At 47.1% G+C, this 25,776-nt stretch overlaps 2 protein-coding genes across 3 annotated transcripts in view; one reads left to right on the top strand and one right to left on the bottom strand.

Annotated features, from left to right (window-relative positions):
* Positions 1-1,312: 1,312 nt before the first annotated feature.
* Positions 1,313-20,428, bottom strand: ANKS3 (ankyrin repeat and sterile alpha motif domain containing 3). 2 transcript variants are annotated; one of them, XM_075106002.1, is made up of 18 exons: positions 20,390-20,428; positions 16,847-16,945; positions 16,525-16,700; positions 15,980-16,178; positions 15,651-15,772; positions 14,852-14,933; positions 14,028-14,163; positions 13,560-13,718; positions 12,270-12,395; positions 11,171-11,286; positions 10,146-10,313; positions 9,489-9,613; positions 9,080-9,221; positions 8,344-8,516; positions 7,003-7,118; positions 6,048-6,131; positions 5,440-5,534; positions 1,313-5,200 (listed from the first exon to the last, which is right to left on the bottom strand). In XM_075106002.1, exons 3-17 carry the CDS (start codon positions 16,692-16,694, stop codon positions 5,452-5,454), a joined length of 2,001 nt encoding a protein of 666 aa, XP_074962103.1. In that variant the 5' UTR covers positions 16,695-16,700; positions 16,847-16,945; positions 20,390-20,428; the 3' UTR covers positions 1,313-5,200; positions 5,440-5,451. The 2 variants fall into 2 exon arrangements, 1 of the variants encoding a protein (XP_074962103.1); XR_012662573.1 differs by lacking the exons at positions 1,313-5,200; positions 5,440-5,534; positions 6,048-6,131 and adding an exon at positions 7,210-7,365 and having other exon boundaries at positions 7,009-7,118; positions 20,390-20,411.
* Positions 20,429-20,678: 250 nt separating this feature from the next.
* Positions 20,679-25,776, top strand: part of DNAAF8 (dynein axonemal assembly factor 8) — a 100,063-nt gene continuing 94,965 nt past the window's right edge. The window contains 3 exon segments of the mRNA XM_075106210.1: positions 20,679-20,862; positions 22,530-22,689; positions 25,373-25,486. Coding sequence (XP_074962311.1) covers positions 22,543-22,689; positions 25,373-25,486 — 261 coding nt within the window. The 5' untranslated portion in view covers positions 20,679-20,862; positions 22,530-22,542.

Below are 25,776 nucleotides of genomic sequence, written 5' to 3'. Positions count from 1 at the left end.
ATGCTGCTCAGCCGGGTGCTGCTGCACAGATCTGCTGCCCCGCTGCCCAGATGAACAAGCACCTCCTGCTGCAGCCTGGGCCATGCCAGCACCGCTCCGATCCAGGGCATCGCTTTCATGCTCTCCTTTCCCTAAGCAAGGACCATTTCACAAACACCCTGTGAGCTCTGAGCTATCCATCCCAGGGTCATCCTGAAAAGCAACTTTTCATAGTGAGGTGCTGCTTCTGCACCTTCTCACCACCCTCATCACTGATACAGAATATGGCATCAGCACCTGCCGCCCTCCTCGCTGCCCTCCAGCTGCACAAAACACCAGCTTTCCTCCTCGTTGAGCTCCTCCTGCCGCAGGTCCCCCCAAAGCCCTCCTTCGCAGTGAGCAGAGCCGAGGCAGCAGGCATGCATGTAGCTTCTCTTAGCGCTTGAGCACTTGACTGTTGTATTTACCCTATGCGCTAAGGGCAGTAATGCTTCTCCTTTGGTGGTGGGGTGGAAAAAAAGTCACAGGGGAGGGTGAAGGACTTCAGAGCACCAGCCAGCCTACAGCTGAGCTGGGAGCTGAGGCCAACCTCTCACAGCCCAGGCCCAGAGTACAGCCCAGCCACCTCCCCCTTCGCAGCACGGAGAGCTGTGAAACCCCAGGCAGGAAGCACCCTCAGCCCAGGAAGCATTTTGCTGACAAGAAGCTGGGCATTTCTGAGCTTCTATTGCACAGCTAGGGTTCAAGATGTTTGCTTTCCAGTAGGGCGCCAAAGCAGCAGCTGCCTACCCTGGCCAGGCAGCCTGGTGAACCCTGAGCCCAGGAGCATCTACACCTCTGCAAGAGAAGCATCTGCAGTATGTGGTTCAAGCAGTGCTGTTTATGCATGGCTGTGTGCGTCTGGCTTGCTGCTCCCACGCTGGGACTGGTCCTGGTGCTCTCCAGTAAGAGCAGAGAGCAACAGCAGGTGCCACCACCACATGGGCCCTCTTGCTCTTCCCTTCAGTAGGACAGACACACTGCTGAGTCTGTTGTTCCTACAGCACAATGCTTTATGTTGCAGAAAAGGCCACTCCAGGAGGGAGAAAGCCACTTTTACTCTCCCCTACATGCAAGTGGACACAGGTGGTTCTCCATTTCCAGCCCCCTTCACTTACAGGCTTGGGGAGAGCCTTTTGCAGATGCAGCGCCTCAAGGAGGGCTGCCTTGAGTACAGAAAGGAAAGAGGCTGCACCAGGCTCAGCAACAGTTGGGTTCAAGGCTGGAGAGTCATGCAGGAGTTTTCCTGAATCAATGTAAGCCCTGAGACACCATTTTGCACATTAACACTCTCTTCAGATGTAAATAAACATTTATTTTTCAGCAATGAGAGCATACTGTCTCTGTCTGCTCTGAGGGAGGGAAACGGCTTTCAGGCTGCATATGTGAGGGTACTAATTTGCACATGAGGACAGACACTGCTGCTTAGGGGGGGTATTAAACAGGTACCCAGAGGCCCTGGCTCAGATAGCACTGTGTTTTCCCTCCCTAGGATTACATTACAGGTTACACAAAGAAGAAAGCAGCAAAATAACACACTTATCACAATCATGCTAAAGAGAAACAGTGACCCAAATCACAGACCAGCCCTGGTACCAGCAGAGCAGTTGCACACAGGCACAGGGAGCAGGTAGCTGGTCCTGGACAGGAGTTGGATTGCTGTCTGCAGTCCCCTCTGCTCTTTGCTGGGTGCTGCGCGTTCCAGCAGCCTAGCACCCATGGGTACGCTTGGGGGACTGCTGTGGGAGCTGATACCAAAACTGGATGAGGCCACACTCCCTCCAGAGGGAAAAGCTGGCTCTATTCTCAAGGTCCAGGCTAGTCTCACCTGTGCTTCACAGCATGAAAGGGGAGCTCTTACCTGTTCTCTCCTGTCAGTTTCAAAACTGGGTGTAGAGACAGAAAGTCCTAGGCACACACTGGCCCACTGCTGCTGGAGGACACAGGACTGAGATGGCAGGGACCCAAGAGTGACTGCTCCACTCCCACCAGTGCAAACCCCAACTCAGCTTCATTTATGTTGAGATACAGAGACCTTTAGTTTTGACCAGAAAGATTTTTATGTTGCCCTATTTAACACATTTTGTGATGGCTGCTGAATGCAATCCTCTTGACTGCCTGTCTTTGGTGACAGGTGAGAGGTTGGCTGAAGGTTTAGAAGAGTGCAGTCATATCAACAGCTCAGTTTCAGTCCAGAGCTGGGCACAAGATCAGTACCTTGTCCTGAGAGGAAAATACCAGCACAACTCAGTAAAGCCTAATCTCATTTCTGAATTAGTGCAGAGACAGTTTTTGTTATGCAACAGGCACTCCCCAGCTGGGAAGGAGAGCGCTGAGGCCTCAGAGAATACACTTTGTTATCTATGCATGCTCTTCCTCTGCAGCTCCAGCACTGCCTGATCACCTGAATTCCCCCATCACGTACCCAGCTAGTGCTGCAAGGGTGTCACCTCCAACAGGAGCCTAGCAGGGCTGTGAAGCTGTGGATAAGGCAGGCCTAGGTCCCTCAGCATGCAACCACCTGGGAAAGGAAGCTGGAAAGCAGTCTATGTATTCCTGATTGTCCTGAAATAAATCAGTGAGGTTGTTCATGATTCTACAACTCCAGCTCCCTCCAGAGAAACCCACACACCAGAAGCAGGTTTTCAGTTTTTATTATTTTATCCAAGTCAGCAAATACTGTTTTACTGGGACAGCACCAGACTCCCTGCACAACCATACTTTCAGCAATGAATGCTGTTAAATGGAGGACTTTATAGAATAGTGTTTCCCTGAGGAGGCAATCCCTTTAACACCCCCCCCCCTTGGTGGCCTACTTGGGCTACTCTAGCACCCCTTCAAGCCTTTATATCTGGGCTCTTTCAGGGGGGCTCTCCTTTTCCTTCACATATACCCTGCTCCATCTCTCACCTACCCCTTTTCCCAGGACCCCAAGCATTACAACCTATTGTACATACCATCTTATCCCCCCCCAAACCCGCTTTGTTCCACCCTACAACCTAGCAAAGCCAGTCCCAACTCTGTGTAGTCTCTCCTTCCAGCCACCTGCTTTCCTGCACAGCCTACCCAGCTCTGAAGGCATTGCAGAGCCAGGGCTTCCCTTGCTCTCCAGATGCTCCCAGACCCTTTCACTTGGGTTTCAGGGGTTTTTGGGGTTGTATTTTCATGGCTTGTTTTGTTTTCTTCTATGAAAACTTTTCCCTTGTCCCCACAGACATCGTGCCTTAAACTGAAGTCTGGGCTTCTCAGGGACACAGCACTGACAACCCTGTGGCAGTGCAGCCAGACACCACCAAGGCTAGGGATAGGGCAATGCAACCTGCCTTGGTACTCCCCCACTGTCCTCCAGCAACAGGGAAATGAAGGACAAAGCCCAGAGTACTCTTCCTCAATACTCTGAGTTTTCAGGGATCCTACTTTAGAACTGTCTCCACCTCATCAAAATAACTCTTCAGGGTAAGATCCCCTGCCAACTTGTCCCACTGCCAGCTGCGCAGCTAGCACCAGATGCCCACATCCATGCACCCGTATCATTTGCTAAAGATGACAAAAATAGTGTACCATGTTAGGTTTAAGAGTTAAACATGAGTAGAAAGCAGTACCCCACAGCTGAGCATGCTGCCAAGCACAAACTGCCAGCAGGGTGGGCCATACCTGCCTCAGCACCCCAGGACTGTCCCCCAGCAGCACAGATACACCATTTCAGTGGGACAGTCAAGCTCGATGTTACCTTTGCCAAATGCAGACTAGCTTTCAAGCCTGCCTAAATGGTCCCAGGCAGCTGATCAGGAGTGACTAGCTCAAAGGACTAAGCCAGAATGGATTTTTGTATTTTTGGCATCTGTGACCAAGGTCCAAAAAAATTAAGAAACACGCAGTTTCTCTCCCTTCCGAGCAAAGAGAATAACACTTTTCCAGACTCATCAAGGCCATCACTCACAGACTTCAGGCTTTGTTTTTTGGGGTTTTGTTTTTTTTTTTCCACCCCACAGGTCTCAGCCATACACAGCAACAGAGTCACTGGAAACCATTCTACATCAACGTAACTGTCAGAGCCCTTGAGGCTGCTCACCCAGCTCCAAGAGATGGAGTGGTGTCCCTGGGGAGGCACCTTCTTCCTGCACCATTTGTCTGCCCTTTGAAAACACCCACACTGCCAGCACAAGAATGCCTTGGCAGAACTGTTTCCAAACACTAAAGCCTGGAAAACAGAGGCAGGCAGCGGTTGAGGACAAAAAAGCTCTGCACCACAGCTACGTCTAGGATGTGATTTAATTTACCCATCTTCCACATAGGACAGGTCTATCCCTCAGTTCTTGTTCTGCCTGCCTTGGCACTCTGCTCCTTGCCAGAGGCAGAAGAAACTGAACAGTCTCAAGCTCTTCCTCCTCTCTTCCAGGGGAAGATCTGCCTTGCAACCATTGTCAGTGTTGGGATCTTGGCACTGACAAACCAGAGACAGTCTCTGCCATAAAGCATTTACCACAAATACAAGTTCCTTGGGACTGAATAACATGATCACAAACAACCCAAGGGGGGCAAGGATCTGAACCGAACCAGGGTGGGCTGGTTGGAGAGAGAAGACTTGAAGCACAGATTTGGGATGGCAGTAGGGCAGACACTCCTCCTAGAGGTTAGGGCTGTATGAGTTTAGCTGCAGCTCAATAAGCCAAACATTACAAACTCTACCCACTTCACCCATCCACAACAAACCTGCCTTCCTTATCGGCTCAGAAAGGTTTTCTGGGTCAGCTCCTGAGCAGGCATAGAAGGGACCAGGGCAAGTATCAGAGGCCTTGGGGAGGACAGGATAATTGTTTGCTGTGGGTAACTGTCAACTTTCTAACACCACACCAGCCTGAATGACAAGGGCTGCAGGAAGCGTGAGGCACATAAGCCTTTTGGGCTGGGTGCTTCTCCTCTTAACCTAACCTTTTGGTATGAACAGCAATGATCCTGGAAACCCAGGCAACAGTCAGACCCAAAGAGCTGCTGGGTTATTGTCTTCTGCTGTCCCTCATTCTCCCAGGCACGTTCTCTGATGGCTGACACCTCCTTCCACGCATCCACCAGCTGCTGTGGCACTCTCAGCAGAGCTGCAGTGCTACTGGCATGGCCCTCGCGCTCATTCTCCCAGGCACACTCAGCTTCCGGGTGGAACAGTCACCCGACGTCAGTATTCCTACAGCCACCAAGAAAAAGAGGACAGTCACCCTCTCAGTGGGAGCGAGGGACAAGGGGACTAAGGATTTTCTAAAGTTAAAACCAACCAGAGAGCACATAAGGATTAGTTAGTGTAGAGCCTGAGAGCGCAGGCTGAGTGAGCACGGGGCACAGCAGCAGATGGCTGCTACTTGCTGTGAAGAATGATGCCTCCCCCAGTGCCGCAACCCTCCGTGACTGTCATTAGTTCCAACTCACCCTCCTGCTTTGTTATGGCTCTAGCCAGCTCTGCCCGCTCTGACCCGGGGCTTGGAGCCTTTGGAGGTTTTGAGTCACAGTCTGCAGAGCTTTTCCTGATGAAAAACCAAAAGTAAAAAAAAAAAAATCAGTGTTAGCAATAGACCAGCAAGCAGTAGAGACCAGGCTGAAGTCTGCATTCAGCCACTGTTTTCCTGCCTCTGTGCTGCCTTCTCCCCTGCAGCTTCCAGTGCCCTGAAGGCAGGGGAGTCTCTGCTCTCTGACTGCCTGTTGCTGAGATAAGCTCCTGTCATTCTGAGAATGGGACACAGGCTTTGGGAACCACTTCACAAGCAGCTCTGACTACTAAGCAGGATAGATGTGGGGGGGCCCATACCCCCTTCTCTCAGCCTGGACCTATCAGCAGAGGATGAGGCAGAGCCCAAGATCTGCAGTGATATTAAGTGCAAGAAAACGCCAGCACCAACTTCAGAGCCTGGAGACTTCCCCAAATGAGAGGGGCATTGCTAGGTCCCTCCGACCTACCACTGCCAAATCAAACTGCCCAGCCATACCTCCCCTCCAGCACAACAGTCACTTCATGTGGCCAGAGTCCTCCCCCACCGTACCCATTTCTCCCACGCACTCCTCTAGGACAGCTGACAGCTCAGGCAAGCTCAGAGACTTCAAGGAAGGTGGCCATCCTTCCAGTACTGCAAAGAAAGAGGAACCACATATTTAATCAATCTGCACGCTCTATGTGACACAGCAGAGACAAGGGTTTGGTGTTGCTGTGAAGCATCCACACCCAAAGCAGCTCCAGTTAGGGGTTCTGAGTCACATGAGAAGAGAACTGTGACAAACTGAGGTGTTCTCTGGCAATTCTACCACTTGGGATTTTTTTTAATACTGGCTGGGTCATATATTAAGAGAATCTCACAAACATTAAGTGTAGTTGATTTCTGTCCACAGGATGTCTACTTGTCTCACTTTTAAAACACAAGCAGCAAAGGGCACATCTCTGGAAGCATGTCACAGGCAGTAGGTTCACTTGTTAACTCCTCAGGATAAGGAGCTGGTGGGCCAAGCCTGCCCAGCCAAATACAGCAGTTTGCCCCACAGACCAAAATGGCACAATCCCCCAGACTGGGTTAGGGAACCAACCATGGCTTCTGATTCAGACCTTGCTCTGTGTATGGTGTGGTCATGGACCCAAGGTGTCCACATGCTGCAGCAGAAGGCGAAGCTACAGCCCACAAAGCGGTGCTGCCACTGGGTCCCTGCACTACAGCTTTGCATTTTTAGCTGCAAGCACCTGCCAGACCCCCAAAACTTTCCATTTGCTAAGAATCAAAAGTTGCTGAGAAACTCTGCTGCAGTCCAAACACCTCAAGCTTTGAATGCTTTCCCTGAGCAAGAATTTTTACATTAAATTTAAGGGTTTGGCTGTTGATCTGTTTCCAAATCACTTCTAACTTCATCTTTTCAGCAATGAAAGACAAGCACACGGCTTGCTCTGGGGTGTCCTGCTGTTTACCCACCCCTTCCAACCACATTTGTGTAGTTTGATAAGCTCTTCCTCACCTGGACGCTCACCAGGCCGCTGGCTCTCACTGGTTCCCAGCTGCACCTTTGTGTCCAGCACTCTGCTGACTGCCAACTGTTGGTTTAGCCGGGAGGACAGCTCTGCCTGACAGGATCTGCCAAACAAGGACAAAGCCTATCAGAAGTGCACAGGGACACTTATTGGAACAACATGCCGGTCTGTGCAGTCCTACATCCTGCAAGTACCTGCTTGGGGTGCCGAGGGACCGCATCTAACGCCCTGGGTTACAAACTGCTCCTTGTTCCTTCCCAGGAAGAGGAAGACGTGCCCCAGACAAAGCTCAGGGCGCTCTCCACTGTGCCCCATCTCCACAGCAATCTCTGCCCCTGTCCACAGAGGAGCTGCGGGGGGAGAAGAGAAGGAGGGGGCGGGGTGAGCAGGAGAAAGCCCAAGCTGGGGGCTGCGCCTAGTTTATGTGAGAATCAAGCCTGATTCAAGGTTTCTAATGGGCAAATGAAGCTACCTCAGGACAGGCATCATGTTAAAGGAAGAGGTACGCAAAGTTCTCTGGCTAACACCATCACACCATCAGTTCAAACAGTGTATACTCAGAGCATGGCAGTGTCCTTCTACCAGACAGCCTCCGCTCCTCAGTCAGGGGAAGAAGATGAGCTAGAAGTATTGCTCTGCCCTCCTTCTGGAAGCCAATCACAGTTCACCTAGGCTAGGAACTATAGCAGTAGGATTAATGCCACCTCCAAGGACATGTCTGCTCTCAGTGGACAGAACAGGGCCCACAGCAGGAGTCCAACTGGGGCAGGGAAAAAAGCGCCACAAAGGCAAAAGATGTATTAGGAGGTGGAGGAAGACAGAACTCAAAGGCAGTGGTGTGAATGAACAGGGCAGATTTTTCTGTTAGGTGTCAGAGTTGCAGGAAAAGTACTCTTCATTAGTCAGGGCAAGTCATTGCAAGTCCTTTGCTATGGTTTGCAAGTTAGAAACTCTTTCCTCCATTCACCTCATCACCAAGTTAACCCTGGTCATTGGGTCTCATATGAGCACAAGCAAAGCAAAGCACTTAGGCTTTTGGTTCCAAAGCACCTGAGTGCCTTCACCTTCTAGTTGAAACAGGAGCACTCAGCATCTCTGAAAAGTCAGGCCATTATAGCTCATGCATTTGATTAAGGCATCATATGTGCTCATGTGGCTGTGGCTTTGCACTGGAGAAAGTCAGGCAGGATCCAAAATGGGTTCAGATACCTGGTGAGCTCTCCTGCCCTGAGCATCACCAGTAAGACTGCCACTATGACCTCTGATCTCTGTATGGCCCAAATTCTGTTTCCCAGCAGCCTCAGTGCCATTTTCTGGGAGTAACTTACTTGATCTGATCCAGTAGGACTCCAGCATCCTTGGTGATGGCCTGCGCCTCTCTGAGCTGGCACTGGATAGCATTCCAGGTCTCATCCCGCTCCATTAAACAACTCTCAGCCACTGCACGCAGCTTCTGTTCCTGGCACACCTGGCCCTTCATCACCTCCACCTCTTCACACCTCTACAGCAGAGCAGAACAGAAGATTAGGCTGACAGTTCTATAGCTCACTCTCACTCCGACACATCCCTTGAGTCTCTGCTATTTTAATAGCTTAGGCAGCCAGAGGGTTCCTGCAAAAGCACAGTGGTAAAGGAAGCTGGATAAGGCTTGTACACTGAATACAGTTTCTCTCCCCACCAAGACAAGCCCCACAGCTGCAATTCCTCCATTTGCAAAGATACTCAGTAGGGCAAATTTCCCAAATCTACAGAAGTCTGTTCACCAACGGCTGCACATCACCACCATAAAAACACCACTACTGAAACAGTAGTTATTCAGTTCTTCCCGCTTGCCTTTTTAGTTCTCAGGTGGATGGGAAACAGACAAAAAGGCTTCATAAGCACAGCAGAGATGAGGAGTAGATAAATTGCACTTATAGTGTTACCCGATCTACTTGACATCAATTGTCCACTGGAAGTTATCTTTTCCTTCACCCCAGGCCGTTAGAGGTACAACAAAAATATGCTACTAATCACTTATTGCAATGTGGTAAAGCATTGAGCAGCTCATGGCAGACTTCTTACCTTGTGCAGCTGAATGGCCAGCTCCTGCATCTCAGCCTCCAGCCGATCTGCGTAAGCCAGCTCCAGGGCATCACTGGGCGGCCAAGCGTTGCTGTGCCACCGGGCAATGGCAGAAGTCATCTTCCTCTTGGGTCCGAACAGACTGGTGGGAGAATGGCAAACTGTCAGGGACCAAACACCGCACCATCTGTCCCTAGACCCAACAGGATGCCGTGAGGGCCTCTGCAGTCTCCTGGTTTCTCCAAGGCACCTCCAAAACCAGGAGCCTGTTGCAGCCAAGAACTAAGGGATATCAAAGTTGTGTGGGAGACAGCCAGATCAGAAAAGAACTCGCTAGCTAAACTTTCCTGACCAGCTTGTGTTCATGGTTTGTAATGGAAAAGACAAGAACTACATTACAGACACTCACGTGATGCCTATTTCCTTCAGATCACTCTCTGTGAGGGTCAGGAAGATCCGGAGGTCGACATCTTGCTCCTCAAACACTTGCAGATACTTCAGGCACCCAATCTGCTCAAGGAATGTTGCCAGGTCCTGCAGCCCACCCAAAAGAAGCTTATTTATAGCCTCACAAGCAAAAGCATTGCCATGCCTCTTCATCATAAACATCTGCTTGCTCATGTTGCTGTTATGCATCCCTGGGTTCGAGCAGCAATCATGACTTCGCCTGTTAACTGCCCTTCTCCATAGTCACAAAACACAATAGGACTGGCCCATCTGCTGCAGCAACTGCCTCTTGTAACAAATGCAGAGAAGACAGACACACCAACATCTACCCTAGCCCCCACCACAGACGTGTTTAGTAGCACACCCACAGCCCTGAGGGTCTAGAATACCCCTCCAACAACAGCAACACCTAAGCAGACAGTTCTTTGTACAAGAAACTGCTGTTTCACAAGCATAAAAGTTTGGGCAGAGGTTTGGAATTAAAGGTGTGTTGGTGACAGCTTCCCTTTCATCTGAGAAGGCCAAGAAAGTAGCTTAGGCAGCACTGGAAAAGCCTCCCAAGCTTGACACAGTGACATGATCTGCATTACTTCAGAGACAACTTTCTGTGCATAGTTACCTGGGGCCCTGTATAGACAGGGGGCTCAGGAAGGGTTAGGTGCTGACTAGAGCCCCCAGCTTTCCCTGGGCAGTGGGTCCACTGGCTATCACTGTTGCTGTAGCGATTCTTGATCTTAAAGCTCTTGGCTTGTTTCCGACTAGGGGGACTGTTTCCATGGTCAGAATCCTGAAGAAGAAAGAACCCACAAAATGTAAAGGTCAAGGATGAATATGCAAAGCTGCCAGGGGCACTACAGCTACCAAGTGCAGGCTCCAAGTCCCAAGCTCTAAATCCAGGTAGTGACTAACAGCCAAAGACTAACAAAGCTCTTACTAGGAAGGGCTGAGTCCAGTCACTCCCAAGACGGCATCTTGGTACCATGGAATGGTATCAGGTTCTTGCAACCCCAGCTTAGGGAGCAACATGCCAGAGCAAAGAGCTATGCTGAATCCTCCCTGAACCAATACAATGCACTGAGATTCCACCTGTGAGAAGCTCCTCAAGGTAGAGGACTTTGCTCATGTTCAGCTACATCCCCCTTCTGTACATAAGCCCCACAGCTATGTCTTGAACCATGCAAGCTGTGACTTGAACCATTGAGTAACCTCCAACCCCTTCCCCTTTATGTACTTCAGAAATGCCAATGCAGCGCTGCTGTACCTCTAAGTCTTACCATACTGGCTGCTATCTCACCAAGCTTGAGGACTGACCCAGCTCTAGCAATTCAGATGCTTTCTTGACCACCACCTAGCTAGAAGTCTGCAAAGAGTTCAGAAGCTGGAGAGAACTTAAAAATTACAGACTAGTCATGAACAACCTGTTCTAGAGTGAATGTGCTCTGACAGTTGGCTACTAGCTGGAGATCAAACAAGCCAATCCATAATCTTCAAATACGGAAATTGTTTTTCCTGTCCCTGTAATATTACATGTCTTCACCCAGCCTGGTACTACAGCCTCCTGTGGAGGTAGAGTCATAGCAGGCTGTGGAAGGGTGACAGTCTTGGCCAAGCTGAAGGCAAAGAAAGAAAAATTGAAAACATCACCTCATTGCTTTCCAAGGAACCTTCACTGCTGACCCCCAGGGCTTTGGTCAGGCATTCACTGCTGCTGCTGCTGCTCCTGACAGTTGCTAAGTTGTTGGTGAGGGAAATGTTATCCTCTGGAAAGGAATACGAAAAAAGTTTGCAGTTCAACTTCCTTACACTCACTGCTGTTTCTCCTACACAATTACCAGCAAAACCTGCTGGAGGTGTAAAGGAAGGCAAAAAACAGAACAAGGTTTCATATGCAGCACTCATGACACAAGACAATTCCAAGACAGAAATATCATATGTCTGATCCCAGGTATTAATCCTTCTCCAAGTCTGTTTAGTACCACAGAGAGCAGGAAGGCTGGGTGTGCATATTTCTGTGAGGGTCTGGCTTACAGGGTCAAAAAGCAGGTTATTACCACCAAGCCTGCACTCCCATTAGTAAAGTTCAGGAAAGGCCTTTCCTTGAGTCCAGAGCCAATGCAGAGCCACATTATCCTTTATTATTTTAGGAACTGCCCATAGATCCTTCCCTTGTGCTTCTTCACACAATGTTAAGGTTGGAAAGGACTTCAGGTGGTCATCTTGTCCAACCCCTGCTCAAGGAGGGTCACCTACAGCAAGTTGCCCAGGACCATGTCCAGAAGCATCTCCAAGGCTGGAGATTCTACAACCTCTGACACCCTACCCCATCGTGCAGTCACCCTCACAGATTAAAACACAAACAAAAAACCCACCACAACACACAAAACACCCCACAACAAAAACAATCCAAAACCAAATAAAAAAACCAAACCAACAAAACAAAACACATTTCTACATTCAGAGGGAACCTCCTGTCTTTCCTTTTGTGCCTATTGTCTCTGGACACCACTGAAAACGGCCTTACTCCATCTTTACACCCTCCCTTCACATTATTTGTACAAATTGATAAGGTCCCCACTGAGTTTTCTCTTCTGTAGGCTAACCATCCCAGCTCGCTCAGCCTTTCCCCATAAGTGATACTTCAATCCTCAACATCTTAGTGGGAAAGGAACATGCAAGCCAAGGGGTTGGTCTCACATCCAGGTGTGCACTGCAAGCGGGACTATTTTCTGAGACAGTGACTTACCCCTGCTGCTGCTGCTTTCCACATCCTGCTCATTAATTGGAGAAGTAACATCCCGGTTCCGGATATCATCTGTTTCACAGCTGCCATCATCATTGAAGGTAACATAGCCTTGAGGAGGGACCTGCTCTGTGTGCAAGAGGAAGAGAGAACCAATAAAGGTTAGGATGCAAGTTACCAGGGAGGCTTCAGCAGGAAAAGCAACCCCTCATGGATCTGAAAATAATCAAAAGAGTCTGTCATCTTAACTAGCAGGTTCCATTCTAAAAAAAACAAACACAGAAAAACCTGAGAAATGCCTATGTTTACAGCCTTCCCCACACAAACACACATCAGCTGTACTTGATTTAGGTGGTTGCATTGAAAAAAAGTCAGAGGAAACAGCCTCATAGCAGAGGTGCACCTTAAATAGCAGCTTTCAGCATTTCCTCTCCTCTTTATACTCAAATTATCACAGGGGAAAAACACATGGTTAAAAGAGCAAGGTGCCAGCTATGTCCCATCCCCAGCCAAGCACACACTGTGAAGCCAACCCCTGTGCATCTGTGTTAGAACACTAGTAGCTTCCGAAACAACAGTGGGATGCTATCATTTCAATACATCCACTGCCTGTGGGATAATATGTATCTGTATTAAGAGAATAAACCAAACTTTGAACACGCTTTTAAGTACATATTCTTGGCTATTCTAGACAGCTATGTAATCAGCCTGAGAATTACCTATGGCAACAAAACTGATACTACCACATACAGGGGTTGACATGTGAACTGGGATAATCTTTCTGTTGGCCTATTGCAAGGGTTTTATAGTCTCATTTTAGTCTGTATCTCATTTTAATAATAATTTCATAATAATCTCATTTTATCTGTATTTCAAGCACCAGGGAAGACAAAACTGACAGGTGAAGCAGTGAGTTCACTTTCATGATCAATAATTTCTTGGCCTGGGTGACCACTTCCTCTGTCATCAGCTTGATAAGGGTTCTCAAACTTTTGAGGCTACCTCAAAAAGGGAAGTTGAACTGTTCTCAAGAGTCAGGGGAACAGTAATTGAGGTGAGAACAGTGTTTGTTCCACAGAACTGTGCCACTCATCAACATCCGGCCCCGACAAGAGTTCAAGGGGTTTTCTTTTTAAACTATCGGGTAGATAGGTTTGTACGATGGTGTTTGCTCTGTTTCTGTACAAGCCACACATGAATCCCAAATCAAAAGAAAGAAGTTGGCTTAGAAATAGCTGCAAAGCATTTGAGAGACCTCAAAGGTCTCGCAATTAGGCTTCTAACTATTCTCACCATAGCGAGACTGCTTCTTTCCCCCGATTCCAACCGCTGTTATCTTCGCCAAAGCCTGAGGCCCATCATGAATGCTGGGACCCTTGGTCCTACGAACAGGTCGCTGTCTCTGAGGAGCAGAAGACGATTCATCCGAGGAACTCAGCTCTTCATATTTTCCTGTAGTTCAAACAAAGACTGTTAGCAGCATAGTAATTCACTTACCTACTATATTTGCTACTGGTCCTATAATTGCAATGGAAAATAAAAAGGAAATGTTTCACCCTCCCTCTTAAAAATTTAACTAGGTCAGAATAGGGCCAGAAGACAAAAAATTGTTGGATCCATGCCTCTTCCATCCTCAGAAGTGCTGGAATTTCCAGGACAGACCAGCTAGCACTACCCCATACACATAGTAACATACTTCCAAATATCAAGCACCTCTCTTCAGGTTCTGTCTTAAAATGAGCAAGCTAAGATGTCCGATACCTGGACCCCTGCAGAAGACCTTGGGCACTGGGGCTGCATGCAAATCTATCAGCCCCACAATCTTTGTATGTCCATACTTCATGGCCAGTGTCCGTGCTGTGGCTCCAGTGTTATCTCTGACATCCATCTTCACTCCCTATAGAAAAAAACACCGTGTTTAAAATGTACATAGCAGATGGCACTATATACAAAAATTCAAGGGAGCCAAAGGATTTCCTTAGCTCCTCCAAGCCCATCAGAAATACAGGCTCACCTCTGGCAGACAGTTCAATCTCCACAAATACCTTATTGCCTTTCTAGTTATCCACAGTCTCTTCAGTCCCTTAATGGCAAGTAGCCTAGGTATATGCCTCTTGTGCATTGCCACAGGGAACTAGTTTGTTTTATCTGAAAAATGTTTTGCATTGCTGCCTCCTTCTGGAAATGAGCTGGACCAGTTAAATAGGATATTAAGACCAGATTGTTTAACATCAAAAGACATGCATGCTCACAAGCTTTGGGAGGTAGAAGATGCCCACTTCCACAAGCACACAAGCCTGGAAACAATATGGAGATTACTGCATTCTCTCTTTTTGAATTCAGTCATTATTCATTTAAATCCAGGCAGTTAGACATCACTCTTATTTGTGCAAAGCCAGTGTAAAATCATAGTACTAGCCTTCAGAAAGCAGACATTTTGAGAACAGTCCTGGAAGTCTGGGACTTCAGACGTGATTGTCATCAAGAATCAAACATAACACTAAAATCTGGTGTCAAACCTGTGGTTATTCTAAGGGCTGGGACCACAGGTTCTCAGCTTTAGAGAGAACTGTCTAGACACTTACATGATTGAGAAGGTACTGAACGATTATCTCATGGCCAGAAGCAGCTGCTTCCATCAGAGGAGTATATCCATACACAGGCTCCCTAGAGAGAAAAAACATGCACACACAGACTAGAATAATCAAAGCTGAAATACACTGCAGTCTTTGTCATACCCTAATAGGGCATCTCTAGCCTCTACCTTCAGCTGATCACAAACTGTACCATGTATCAGCTGTTCTGCTGCACTCTGGTCTATCTCACTGAATCACCACTGGAGTTTCACTAAGTGTTACTCTCTTGGTTGCTCAGCACCAGATTACTCTTCCAGCTGCAGATCTGCCTTCAGTTGCAAAGTCAGTTTTACAGGAGCTAACAAAGTAAGAACCTCTTATTGACCTCAGCCAATTCAATATGCATAAATGTACAGGCAGTTCAAGGCACAGGAATGCACGGCACACTTCAAAAAACCAAACTGAACTCCAAGTACAAAGAAAATTCGATAAAAAGACTTGCAAAGTGCACCTGAGGTCAGAAGGCATCACATCTGGTTGCCTTTAGAGCTTATCTCATAATTAAGCAAGTAGCAAATCTAATTTCTCTTGATCTTAGTTAAACAAACAGTGACAACACGGGCAGACTTCGCTGTTCCGTGTCACTTGTCCTTGTATTAGCTGACAGAGTGTGCCATACTTCCTAAGGCACAGGAGGAAAGACAAAAGCAGGCATCTTTTCCCAGTCTGTGTTCACAAGCCAACTGCTGCTTCCATATCTGAAATAAGAGATACCTTTTGAGAAATGAAATGACAGATTCCTCCTTACTTGCAGTTGGCATTTGCCCCATTGTCCAGTAAGAACTTGACCATCTGCTGATGTCCAGCGCTGGTGCAGTGAAATAAGGCAGTCCAACCATGAATGTCCTTCATCTCCAGCTCTGCGCCTTGCTTCAAGAGAACAGAGAATGTTCTTTACTGCACCCCCTCTGGTGCATCTCTTAGCCACTGCCCCTCTGCGCTGTGATACCAAGAGAGTTTAAATCCCTGTCAGGAAGCTGAACTCACAACAGAATATAAATTGCACACTTTGGTTGCAACTAGTTGAGAATTTAAACCATGTAGTATGACATTACCTATTTATTAAGGGATACACACCTGTAGAAGAAAGTAAGCAACGCTTTCATTTCCACAGCTGGAGGCCAGCATGAGTGGTGTCTGCCCTTCTGGTGTTGGGATATTCACATTCACTCCTGCTTCCAGCAGCAGGTGCACAATGGTGTCATGACCAATGTAGGAGGCATACATCAGTGGAGTCCAGCCACCACAATTCCTCTTATTTAAATCCAGATCTCCACTAAATAACAGAGAAAAGAATTCAGCTGAACTACTGTCCTGGAGCTGTAGATCACAGTAGGTTCCTAAAGCCTCTTGCTGCCATCACTGTATTGAAAGAAGGCTAAAAAAAATCTTGCACTGAAGCCTGCTGGTAGGAATTCCCACGCTCAAGAACAGCTTCCACCAAATCACTAATGAGATATTTTTAATCATCACACTTTTCCCTTGAAACTTAAGAACACTTTGGGAGTTCCAGTGATGTGCCCCCCCATCACAATGTTAGGCTGACCTGTATAGCAGCCAGTGAAAAAACATAACTGGCAGCAAGTAACTGTGGACCTGTGCCCTCCCCAGCACCTCCTTACCGCTGAATACACTCCTGCACCACTTCATACTGGCCGACGGAGGAGGCCGTGTGCAAGTCCAGGGGAACATCCAGCTCTTCCCGACAGATCATCTGACCCACTCCATGCCACATGGAAAGACTGCGGCTCAGCAGCTCCGACTCACTGGCTTCATCACTCAGCTCCGACATCCCACTCTGAGTAACCAAAGCAAAGCAGAACTTCTAGCTGCTGATCTCCATTTTCTATAGAAAATGGCATCACCCATCGTTGCTACCACTCCAAGGTACCATGGGCTTGGAAGCCGAGGTCACCTCAGAGGTGTAGCATTTCAAATTCCTACCTCTGCTTTGACACCTCCTTAGCCTGAAGCAATATGACTTGCTGAGAAGTTTTTGCTGGAAGTTCTTTCCTGCTGCAGTGGACTCTGGGGTTGAATACACTGGAAAAATAAAAACCAATAATGCTAAAAAAACATATTTCAAAACTCATTTTAAGACTTCAGAAGCACTGGCTTTATTTCCTCCCCTTCCAATCAAAATATGCCTAAAGCAGCTTTGGCTACCCTCCTCAAAAGAAGACTAAACACCTATTTAAGTGCTGATGGCATGCCTAGTGTTATAAAAAAGGATGTACTTCTTGGTCTGCACAGTTTATAATTCAGGGAAAGAATTAAGAATTCATGTGTCAGATGTTCCTGGTCTTTCTCCATCTGTCTTATATTACAGGATGGCCCTGCTTAAATTAAGACACAGTCATTAATAATGGCAACTGGCCACTGCTCTCAAAAGTAGTTAATACCAGCTGAATGGGGTGCACACTTCATTATGTCATCAGGTTGTAAGTAGATTGTTTCTACTGTTTATTGTTTTAGCACTTCAGAAGCAGCCCAGTCCTCTCCCTGTGAATCTTGGAAATTGCTGAAACACCTTGAGCAGCAGTGCACCTGCCCATTCGTTATCTGAACATGTCCACCATCCTGCAGACAGTAACTTAATTACAAAGCTAGTACAGTTTCATGACCTTCTGCAAGGTTTATTTCCCCATCCCTAGCCTTGGGGAACAATTGCATATTAATAATTTTTAACCACTCACAGGAGAGTGTTCTTGTCTGGCACTTCATAAAAAGCTGTTCCACATAGCTGCATCTATCATCTGAAGGTCTTCAGCTGCAGTTTCAGGCTACATTCAAGTCAATACAATGAGAAGTTCTTTCCCCTCCCTGTAGTCTCATTGCCCACCACACAGCACTTCTGGTGTTTCCCTGGTCCCGCTACACATTATGTTGGGCAGCTAAGCCAACATAAGGTATTCTTTTTTTCCCCCTGATAATTTCTTGCCAGTTTAATTCCTCAGACCAATTCATTCTGGGTTCCTGAGGTCCCTTCCAACCTGTGATTCTGTGAAATGCCAAATTTGGCATTGGTGAAGAATAGAAGAGAGCAGGAACATGCTTCTCATCAGCAGTTGCTCTTTAGATCGACTCAGCTGTAACACTTCAAAACCATGCTTCTATTTTCTAAAAAACTGGGAGCCTTTGACCTGCAAGCACCAGCCCCTTTTCTTGTAACATAAGCAAGATGCCTTTAATTACTACCTCTTCCCTCCCCATCTGGATCCTTTCACCCACACCTCACTTTTTTCCACTACTCCTTCTTCAGTTTGCTAAGACTACAAAAGCACCATCCATTCTACCTAGTCAGCATGTGCTGGTAATAATTCCTTTAAGATATCTGTAAAAGCACCTGTTTTACCTAACAGCAGCAATTTGTATTACAGTGCCAACCCAGCGGCCTCAGGCAAGAGTATGCAGGGGAGAACATAAATGAAAGGCCTGAACCCCTCACAATCAAAATACAAGGAGATATAAGTGGATTTAAGCGGATCAGAACGGGGAAAAGCAGGAGTGTTTCTCACTACAACAGACTAAAGCTGCCCCTCGAAGGCAAAAAAGCCTCATTCCTACCAATGGCACTGTGCTCTAACTGCCTACATCTTTGCCTTTTTTTCCTTTAACTCTGAGATTTCACCGCAGCCTGAACTGGAGCATGATGTCAACAGTGCAAGCACCTGAGAAAATACAGAGGACAGCTGAACAGAATCTACAGGAGAACAATAAAAATAATCAAAACCCTAAGGACTGAAATGAAAAGACTGGGTGACATGAAACCCAGTCTAAAGAGGAGATGCCCGGAGGGAACATGCAATAACAGCCTTCAAATACATAAGTGGTTGCTGCAGAGAGGATGACAGAAATAATCTGTTCCTTGTGGCCATGGTGAATATGACAGGACGTAACAGGCTTAATTTGTAGCATGGAAGATTTTGATTAAAGACCACAAAAAAATCCTTGCAAAAGTGAAAACAAGAGTACTGCAATGGATTACCAGCAGATACACAGTTGCTAAGAGTAAGCTAGACAACGACATCCTGAATATTTACAGGCTGTTCTCTTGCTTTGGGGAAGAGCAATTAAGTTAACATTTATTAGAGACCTTCCTCGGCCCCATGAGGCTGTTATTAATTATATTTACTACATCAACACCTAGCCGTTTATCTGAATCAGAACTCTACAGTGCTGAGACTCAGAGGAGGTAGCAATCACCATGTTGTTCTGGATTCAGAGAGTTTGCTGTCTGAGCAGATAAGAAAACCAGAAGGGAGAAAAAAAATATACCATAAAAACTTAGTATGAAAACTACAGCAGAAAGCAGCTTAGCGTACCACTTTGGAGAATGAGCCTACAAACAAGTGACAGTAGATGAAAGAGTGGCGGAAGAGCCACACTAAAATAAATGGGAGGTGATTTGAGAAGCAACTGAAGCAACCGGTCCCTAACAAGAACAAATACAACACTATTCATGAATCACCACTCATCAGGCACCATTAAGCTGCACTGGCTCTGCAACATTCACTCTCTTACATCCTCTTCCACAAGCATCGGAATCATCCACATGGGTCTTTCTGTCCCAAAGGACACAAGACACCCAGGACAAAAAGTGTGGAGGTTATTGGAGTTTCCAACTGAGCCATCAAACCAATAACATGCCTCTCTTCTGGTCCTGACTTAAGTCTACCTCCACTAAATTCAGCAACAACCTACTGGAGGAAATAAGAAGCCTTGTTACATCTTTGTATAGGTACAAATAATTGTTACTAGCTCAGTCACAACAACAAGTGCTCCCAGTGCCAGAACATCTCATCTTTGCACTACTACTGCCTGCTGACTGAGCAGAGATGGGCACACATGTTACAGCTGTAGGAACTAATAGCACTGCATGGGAGGAAGTATTCCTGCAGCACGAGCTCCAGTTGAGGACCCACAATACCTAGGCTCAATCCTACATATGCCTGTTGAAAAGACACCGAGCTCTTCTCTGTAGTAAGAGGCTGATGCTCTCAGGCATGTTATAGCACCTATTACACTCCCCAAAAGGCAAAACATTAACAGAGCCAGATAAGAGACATAAAAGCATTTCAACAGCCACACTGGTGAGCACCTTTCCCAGGACAGGGCCTATGCGAGACAAGGTACAGCACTCAAAGGCCAGGCAACACTGCAACCGGGGCTCGGTGCCGGGCAGGCTCCGGTCACGCAACAATGCACCTGTATATAAGCGAGGCTGGTTGTAGCTGCTAACCCGGTAACTACAGGGCTGTGCGCAGGAGTCTCACAACCAAACGTGTTCCAGGCGCGTTATTCCAGCACCTCACCTCAGTTTGCCTGAGGGCATTCTAGGAACTCGGTCTCAAAAGCGCGGCGGGGCAGGCCGGGGCCTGCCCCGCCGCGGTGCTGGTAGAGCCCAGCCAACGGATTGGAACCGCTCCGACCGCGGAACCCACCAGGACCAACGACCAAGCCGCCATAAGCCCCGCCACCCCTCACCTGCACCGCCGGTGAACTCCGCTACCGGGAACCGCCCCGCCCGCGCAAGAGATGCCGGGAACCCTCCGGTCGAGTCTCCGGACTACAAGTCCCAAAAGGCTTCGCGGCAAAAGCCCGCCCCCCCCAGGGCGTCGGGCCAATATAAAGTGTCTCTGTGAGGAGGTTGGGGAGAAGGTAAGCCAATGGGATTCGGGTTCTGGCGGGAGGGCGGGCCGTGGCAGCAGGCGGGGCGGACCCGAGCCAGTGGCTGAGGTACGGGGTGGGGGTGGAAAATAAAGGCGCACCAGAAGTGATGAGGGCGGAGTGAAGATTGCGGGGGTTTTTGAGTTGCGTTGTTGCTGACTGGCTCCTCCTGGGTTTTTTTTCCTCACTTATGAGTCACGTCGGTCGCTTTACCCCGGTGTCAGGACCCCAGACCGGAGCTGATGCGTGGGAAGGAAGGGGGACATACACACACACTCGGAGGCGCCCGGGTGGGTGCCGTGAGTGACGGGAAGAGGGCACCGGGGCGGCGGGGGACGGCGGGCCGGGAGCGTGGGCCGCTGCTGGCCCCGTTGCCATGGCGACGGGAGGTGTTAGGGTACCTGCGCATGCGCCGCCCGGGCTACCATTTTGGTGTCTCTCAAGGGAGTTCCCTCGGCGGGTCCCGTCGGGGTGTTTCTCTCCACTGCGGGTCCCGAAGCCTGTCGGTGTGGTGTGACAAGTGCTGAGGGCAGGGGTTAGCTCATCCCCGGTCTGCGGCGGGCTCTGTGCCCCTGAACACCACCCCGAAATGAAGGTGTGTTTGTCTCCTTGGCTTCTCCATGCTCAGCGAGGCTCCCGCAATGGATGTGACGGGGCCTGTCAGTTCTAGTGACATGGAGAAGCTCAGGATTTTGCGTCTCAAGCTCTCCAGAAAGTGCCTGTTGTGTTACAACTGCCTAATGGGACTGCACTTTGTTTTAAACATAGATTACTGCTTGCACCCAGAGAGGATGCTGGATTAGACGACTGATAAGTCAGCTCCAGTAGAACATCCTTAACCTTGGGAAACTGACCTTCTCTCAAGTTTGCAGAGGGAGCCACAGTAGGCAGTTTGTTTCTATCTCCATGGGACTCCTCTTGTCCTTAGCAACCCCTACTTACTGGACTCCAGCCTTGGGATTTCCCTCCACTTTACGTGAATCAGATTCAGGGGTTGTCTCGCAGGAATAAAGCTGCCACTGTATGGATATGGCATATGAAGTATTTGCAAAGGTGCTTTGCAAGCTCTAAACTTCTCAGGGCATGAGATGTGTTTCGCTTTGCACCTAGAGGAGTGTTGTCAGTCCATGCCAATGCAAGCAATAGTGACCGTGTAATCATATAAACAGTTATTTCAGTCCTGGACAACATACAGTCATAAACCTCTTAACCTTTCTTGCCAAACAGAAATTATTTACTCGCATGGCTTCCTGTGGAATCAAACGTGAAATCGTAGCATCAAATTTAAAAGGCAAAGGTTTTCTGGGGGGTTAATTATCTAACTTGTCAGTAAGGCAGTAGTTCCTACTGTGTTGTCTCAACTCCTCATGCACATAAAGAAAAACATGAAGAAAGATTACGCTTTATAAACACTTTGAGAGGTCAAAATCCAAAAGCCTGCCTACTCTCAACTATTTTTACACAAATCTAGTGAAGAAAAAGGAAACATAAATAATTTTATCTATCGTTTGAGCAGTGAGGAGGGGAATGTGAGACAAATAAGAACAAGGAGAAAAGACCAGCTGAGAGCAGAGGTGTCAGCCTTGCCTTCACTGCATAGCTTCCCTCTCCCTGCAGGCAGTGAGAACATGTTTTTCTGAGAACACAGTTACAAGTCAGTCCAGCTAAGAATTCCAAAAATGCTTCATAAATGAGGGGCTAGAATGCCCCTCTTGTGGCCCCAATTATGGGTGTGTATGGTGAGTATGGCAGGAAGCTCTCAACCCTCTGAACTCAGGTGGGAAGGAATGACTCCAAAAATGCAGATTTTATTGTTCACTGCTGACAGTGAAAACCCTGGGAGTGCTGAGAATTATGCTGACCCTGAATGTGTAAGCTTTGTTCTTGCTTTGTACTGATGTTATCCTTTGTGTTCTTTCGTGAGGTGTACTTAAGCTTGCCTTTCCTTTGATTGAAGGGAAGCTGTTCAAATGGCCTCAGAAGGGCAAAGTGAGGATACAGAGCATCCATCTGAGCCTCCTGCAGCTCCTGTTCAGAGTAACAGAACATTTCAATGGGCAGCCATACTTGCTGCAGTGAAAGATCAGCTCCCATCTCTGGACTCTGACACCTCCACAGTAAGAATTGGAACCTGCCTTTCTTTCTCACTGTGTTTTAGAAAAATCTCTCAAAAGCAAAAGAAGGTCACCTTAGCCAGGCATTTCTGAGTAGTTAGGATGGTATCCTTGATGGGCTGCTTTTTCTGACTATGATAACACTGTGCATTAATCCACAGCCTTCTGGATTCTCTCAAATTGTCAGAGTGTAATTGCCATCTCCTCTCGCTGTATTCTTTGGAACCTGAAAATGGAACTGATTTTTCCAGATTATAAGTATGCCTAGGTTGGGAAGGGGAGGGTAGCAGGCACCTTGCAGAATAAGCCTTGGTTTGTTCAGTCAAAAATACAGTATGAATGAAGCATACTGCCAACTTAAAATGAAATTATAAGGTTTTATGCTTGAGAGTGTTATGCCAGATAGTAGGCTTGTTAGTCTGTTTTTCTGTGTATGAGGATCACAGGAAAGTCATATTCCTGAGGGCTTTGTTGTCCACTGGAAAAAAACATTTGGCAGATATTTAAATCCCTGCCTGTAATTCTCTGCAAGCCATGTTGCCTTTCTGTGCTCCAATTCTACCTGCAAAGAAGCATAATGCCACTAACCTTTTAATATGAAGCATAAGATTGATAGATACTGTGCAGCATTCTTCACCATTGCAGGTTTTTTACATGTTAGTATCTGGGACAGGCTGCCTCTTGGCTGCTGAAGATCTCTGTTCATGAGACAGCAACAATCTGGTGGAAATAATAAAAGCGCCCACCTCTCTAGTCTAAGATGCTACCTTTGGCATTAACTTTTCCAAGGTGATAATGTGTCTTAGGACTCAATTATTAGTGGCCTTTTGTCCAAATGAGAATATTTTGTTACTTTTCAAACATATATAAACTTGAAAAATGATTTTTGAACACTTGAAGGATATATTTTGTTCTAGCTTAGTGTGGGCCTTAATGATTCAAAGGGAGTCTTGTGAGTAGTGAAGGAGCCAGAGATGCCTCCGTGGGGTATTTATTACTTATTATTAATAAATCATCAGAAGCAGTGTGATCTAGTGTTGATACAGATTCCGTGACTTGTTTTCTGCACCTGGCTCTATCACTAACATTTTGTACAAGTTATAGTACCTTACTGTTTCTCAGTTCCCCTCTTATCTACATTCTGTTTCAGTTACTTAAAACAACCACTGCATTTTAAAATGTGTCCATATAATATAGATTAAGGCCCAACGCGTAGAAGTTATTTTTAGGCATTCTTGTATAAGTGTACAATAAGGTTAAGACAAGAGAGGTAGCTTTGTACTTTGGTGCCAAATACCATTCTATAACTCTAAATCATATTGAATTTTTTTTTACTTTATAAACAATCTCCAAATTCTCTGTTTCTATTACATGTGGAAAATATTTCCTGCTGAAGGAACTGAGGCAATCTATTTGGCACTTACATGCTACCCTTAATTTGCATTCAAAACATCTGATTGTATAATCCCTCTCCTGCTTAATGTGGAACCGTAGCCTGCTGAGCATGCAGTTTCAGTGCTGCACCTTTGTCCAAACAGTTTCCACTTGTGTGAAGATACATTTATGCATTTGAGACCTATAACCTCAGCGGGCTGTGCTCCTGCATTCGAAAAGGGCACTGGCAAATGTGGTTTTTTGCCCTGAAGTACTTTCATTACCCTCATATGCAAGTTATTAAGAGGAAAGAAGTTCTGTTGCAGTTTGCTTCATGTTAAGAAAAGTTAATTACACCAGACAGAGAGAATTCTCTGAAGTGTGAGTTACTGAAGAAGTACACTTACAAAACAAAGGGACAAGTAAGAAATCTGTGACCTGACTGCTGAGGAGGTGCTTAATCTCACTTTGGGGTCTATGCATAAGGATTCATCTCAAATGCGTATCTTATGTTCAGAAAAGAGATTTTCAAAAATATTTACATTCTGTCCAACCAAATCCAGCTACTGCTTTGCATTCTGTATAGTGAATGTCAGGGTCCTGATTGCAATAATAACCCTTCATGGCCCTGCCCAGCCCTAGCTGGAGCTCCCACCCACATGTCCAGCAGCTCTATTTAAGCTCAGCTCTGGGCCTTTGCTCATTGTCTGAGCTACGTTGGAGTACTGGTTGCTAGATATAGTCCTGCTTGTAAATTGACTTTCAGGCTTGGTGTCTGACCTTCCTCAACACCACAATATTGTCTTGCAATCTGGATTCTTGACTCAACCTGGTCACTACCTCTGGTCTATCCTGCTTACTCCTCTTAGGTACTGGGAACTGGGTTCTGGCTGGTGAGGCCCTGGCCTTCCCAGTTATGTGCTTCCCTTCCCCACTACCCTCCCCTTCAGAAGCAGCCCTGCTTTTGCTGTTCCGTGATGGTGAATGGGGTGGTACAACCCCTTGGGAGTTAGAGAACTTGCCCGCTCTTGTCATCGCCTTTCTCAGAGGGATATTTGTCATCAACCTCCAGGGTAATTCAGTGTTTCACATGGTTTTTACAATTGTAGCTTGCTCGAATGTTAGGCCACTGTAAGACAGCCGAGGCTGCTGAGCATTGGGCTGTCAGACTGTCTAGTGAAGATGTGACTGCAGAGAAAATTCTTGTCTCCCAACTTCAGGCAAGTGGTGACAACATAGGATCTGTCACTGCAAAACAGATATTTAGGTGAGTATTAGAGTCTTTAATTTAATTTCCTGTTTCTGTTTGCAGTCTGATTGTGAGAGTGATGGGGAACTTTTCATCTTCCAGCGGACACAGCCAAACTTAATTCCCGATCTGTCAGAAGAACTGATGGAGTTTTCCCTGGAAGACTTGAGCATGCAGGTGGTTGAGTGTTGTGCGCAGGCTGTGCTACTGTAACTCCACGCTTCTGGTTGTCTTCAGTGGGGGTAGCTGCTGGTATTGGACCTGTTTGACTGAATTGTGTGATAGAAGAGCATAGTCCCCAGTACTTTCTCTCACTAGAGACTAGATCTTTCTTTCTCTTTACACAGCGACCCTTTAAAGTTTTCTCTGTTCTTGAGATTTTAGATTTTAGATTTTTTTTTGGTCCTATCTCCTCAGAGTTTTTATTATTGTCCTGTTACTGTTATTTTTTTTTCACGTGCACTAAC

The sequence above is a fragment of the Phalacrocorax aristotelis genome, chromosome 10, assembly GCF_949628215.1.
Source record: "Phalacrocorax aristotelis chromosome 10, bGulAri2.1, whole genome shotgun sequence".
Classification (NCBI taxonomy): Eukaryota; Metazoa; Chordata; class Aves; order Suliformes; family Phalacrocoracidae; genus Phalacrocorax; species Phalacrocorax aristotelis.
The sequence above is the reverse complement of the archived record's forward strand: the minus strand, read 5'-3'. Positions and strand labels throughout refer to the sequence as shown.

Excerpts from the sequence above, each read along its gene's own strand:
- ANKS3 (XM_075106002.1), bottom strand. The coding sequence starts at position 16,694 with ATGTCGGAGCTGAGTGATGAAGCCAGTGAGTCGGAGCTGCTGAGCCGC. Across the intron at positions 16,179-16,524 it reads GTGCAGGAGTGTATTCAGCG|TGGAGATCTGGATTTAAATA; the intron begins GTAAGGAGGTGC and ends TCTGTTATTTAG. Across the intron at positions 9,222-9,488 it reads CTGAAGGAAATAGGCATCAC|TCTGTTCGGACCCAAGAGGA; the intron begins GTGAGTGTCTGT and ends TTCTCCCACCAG.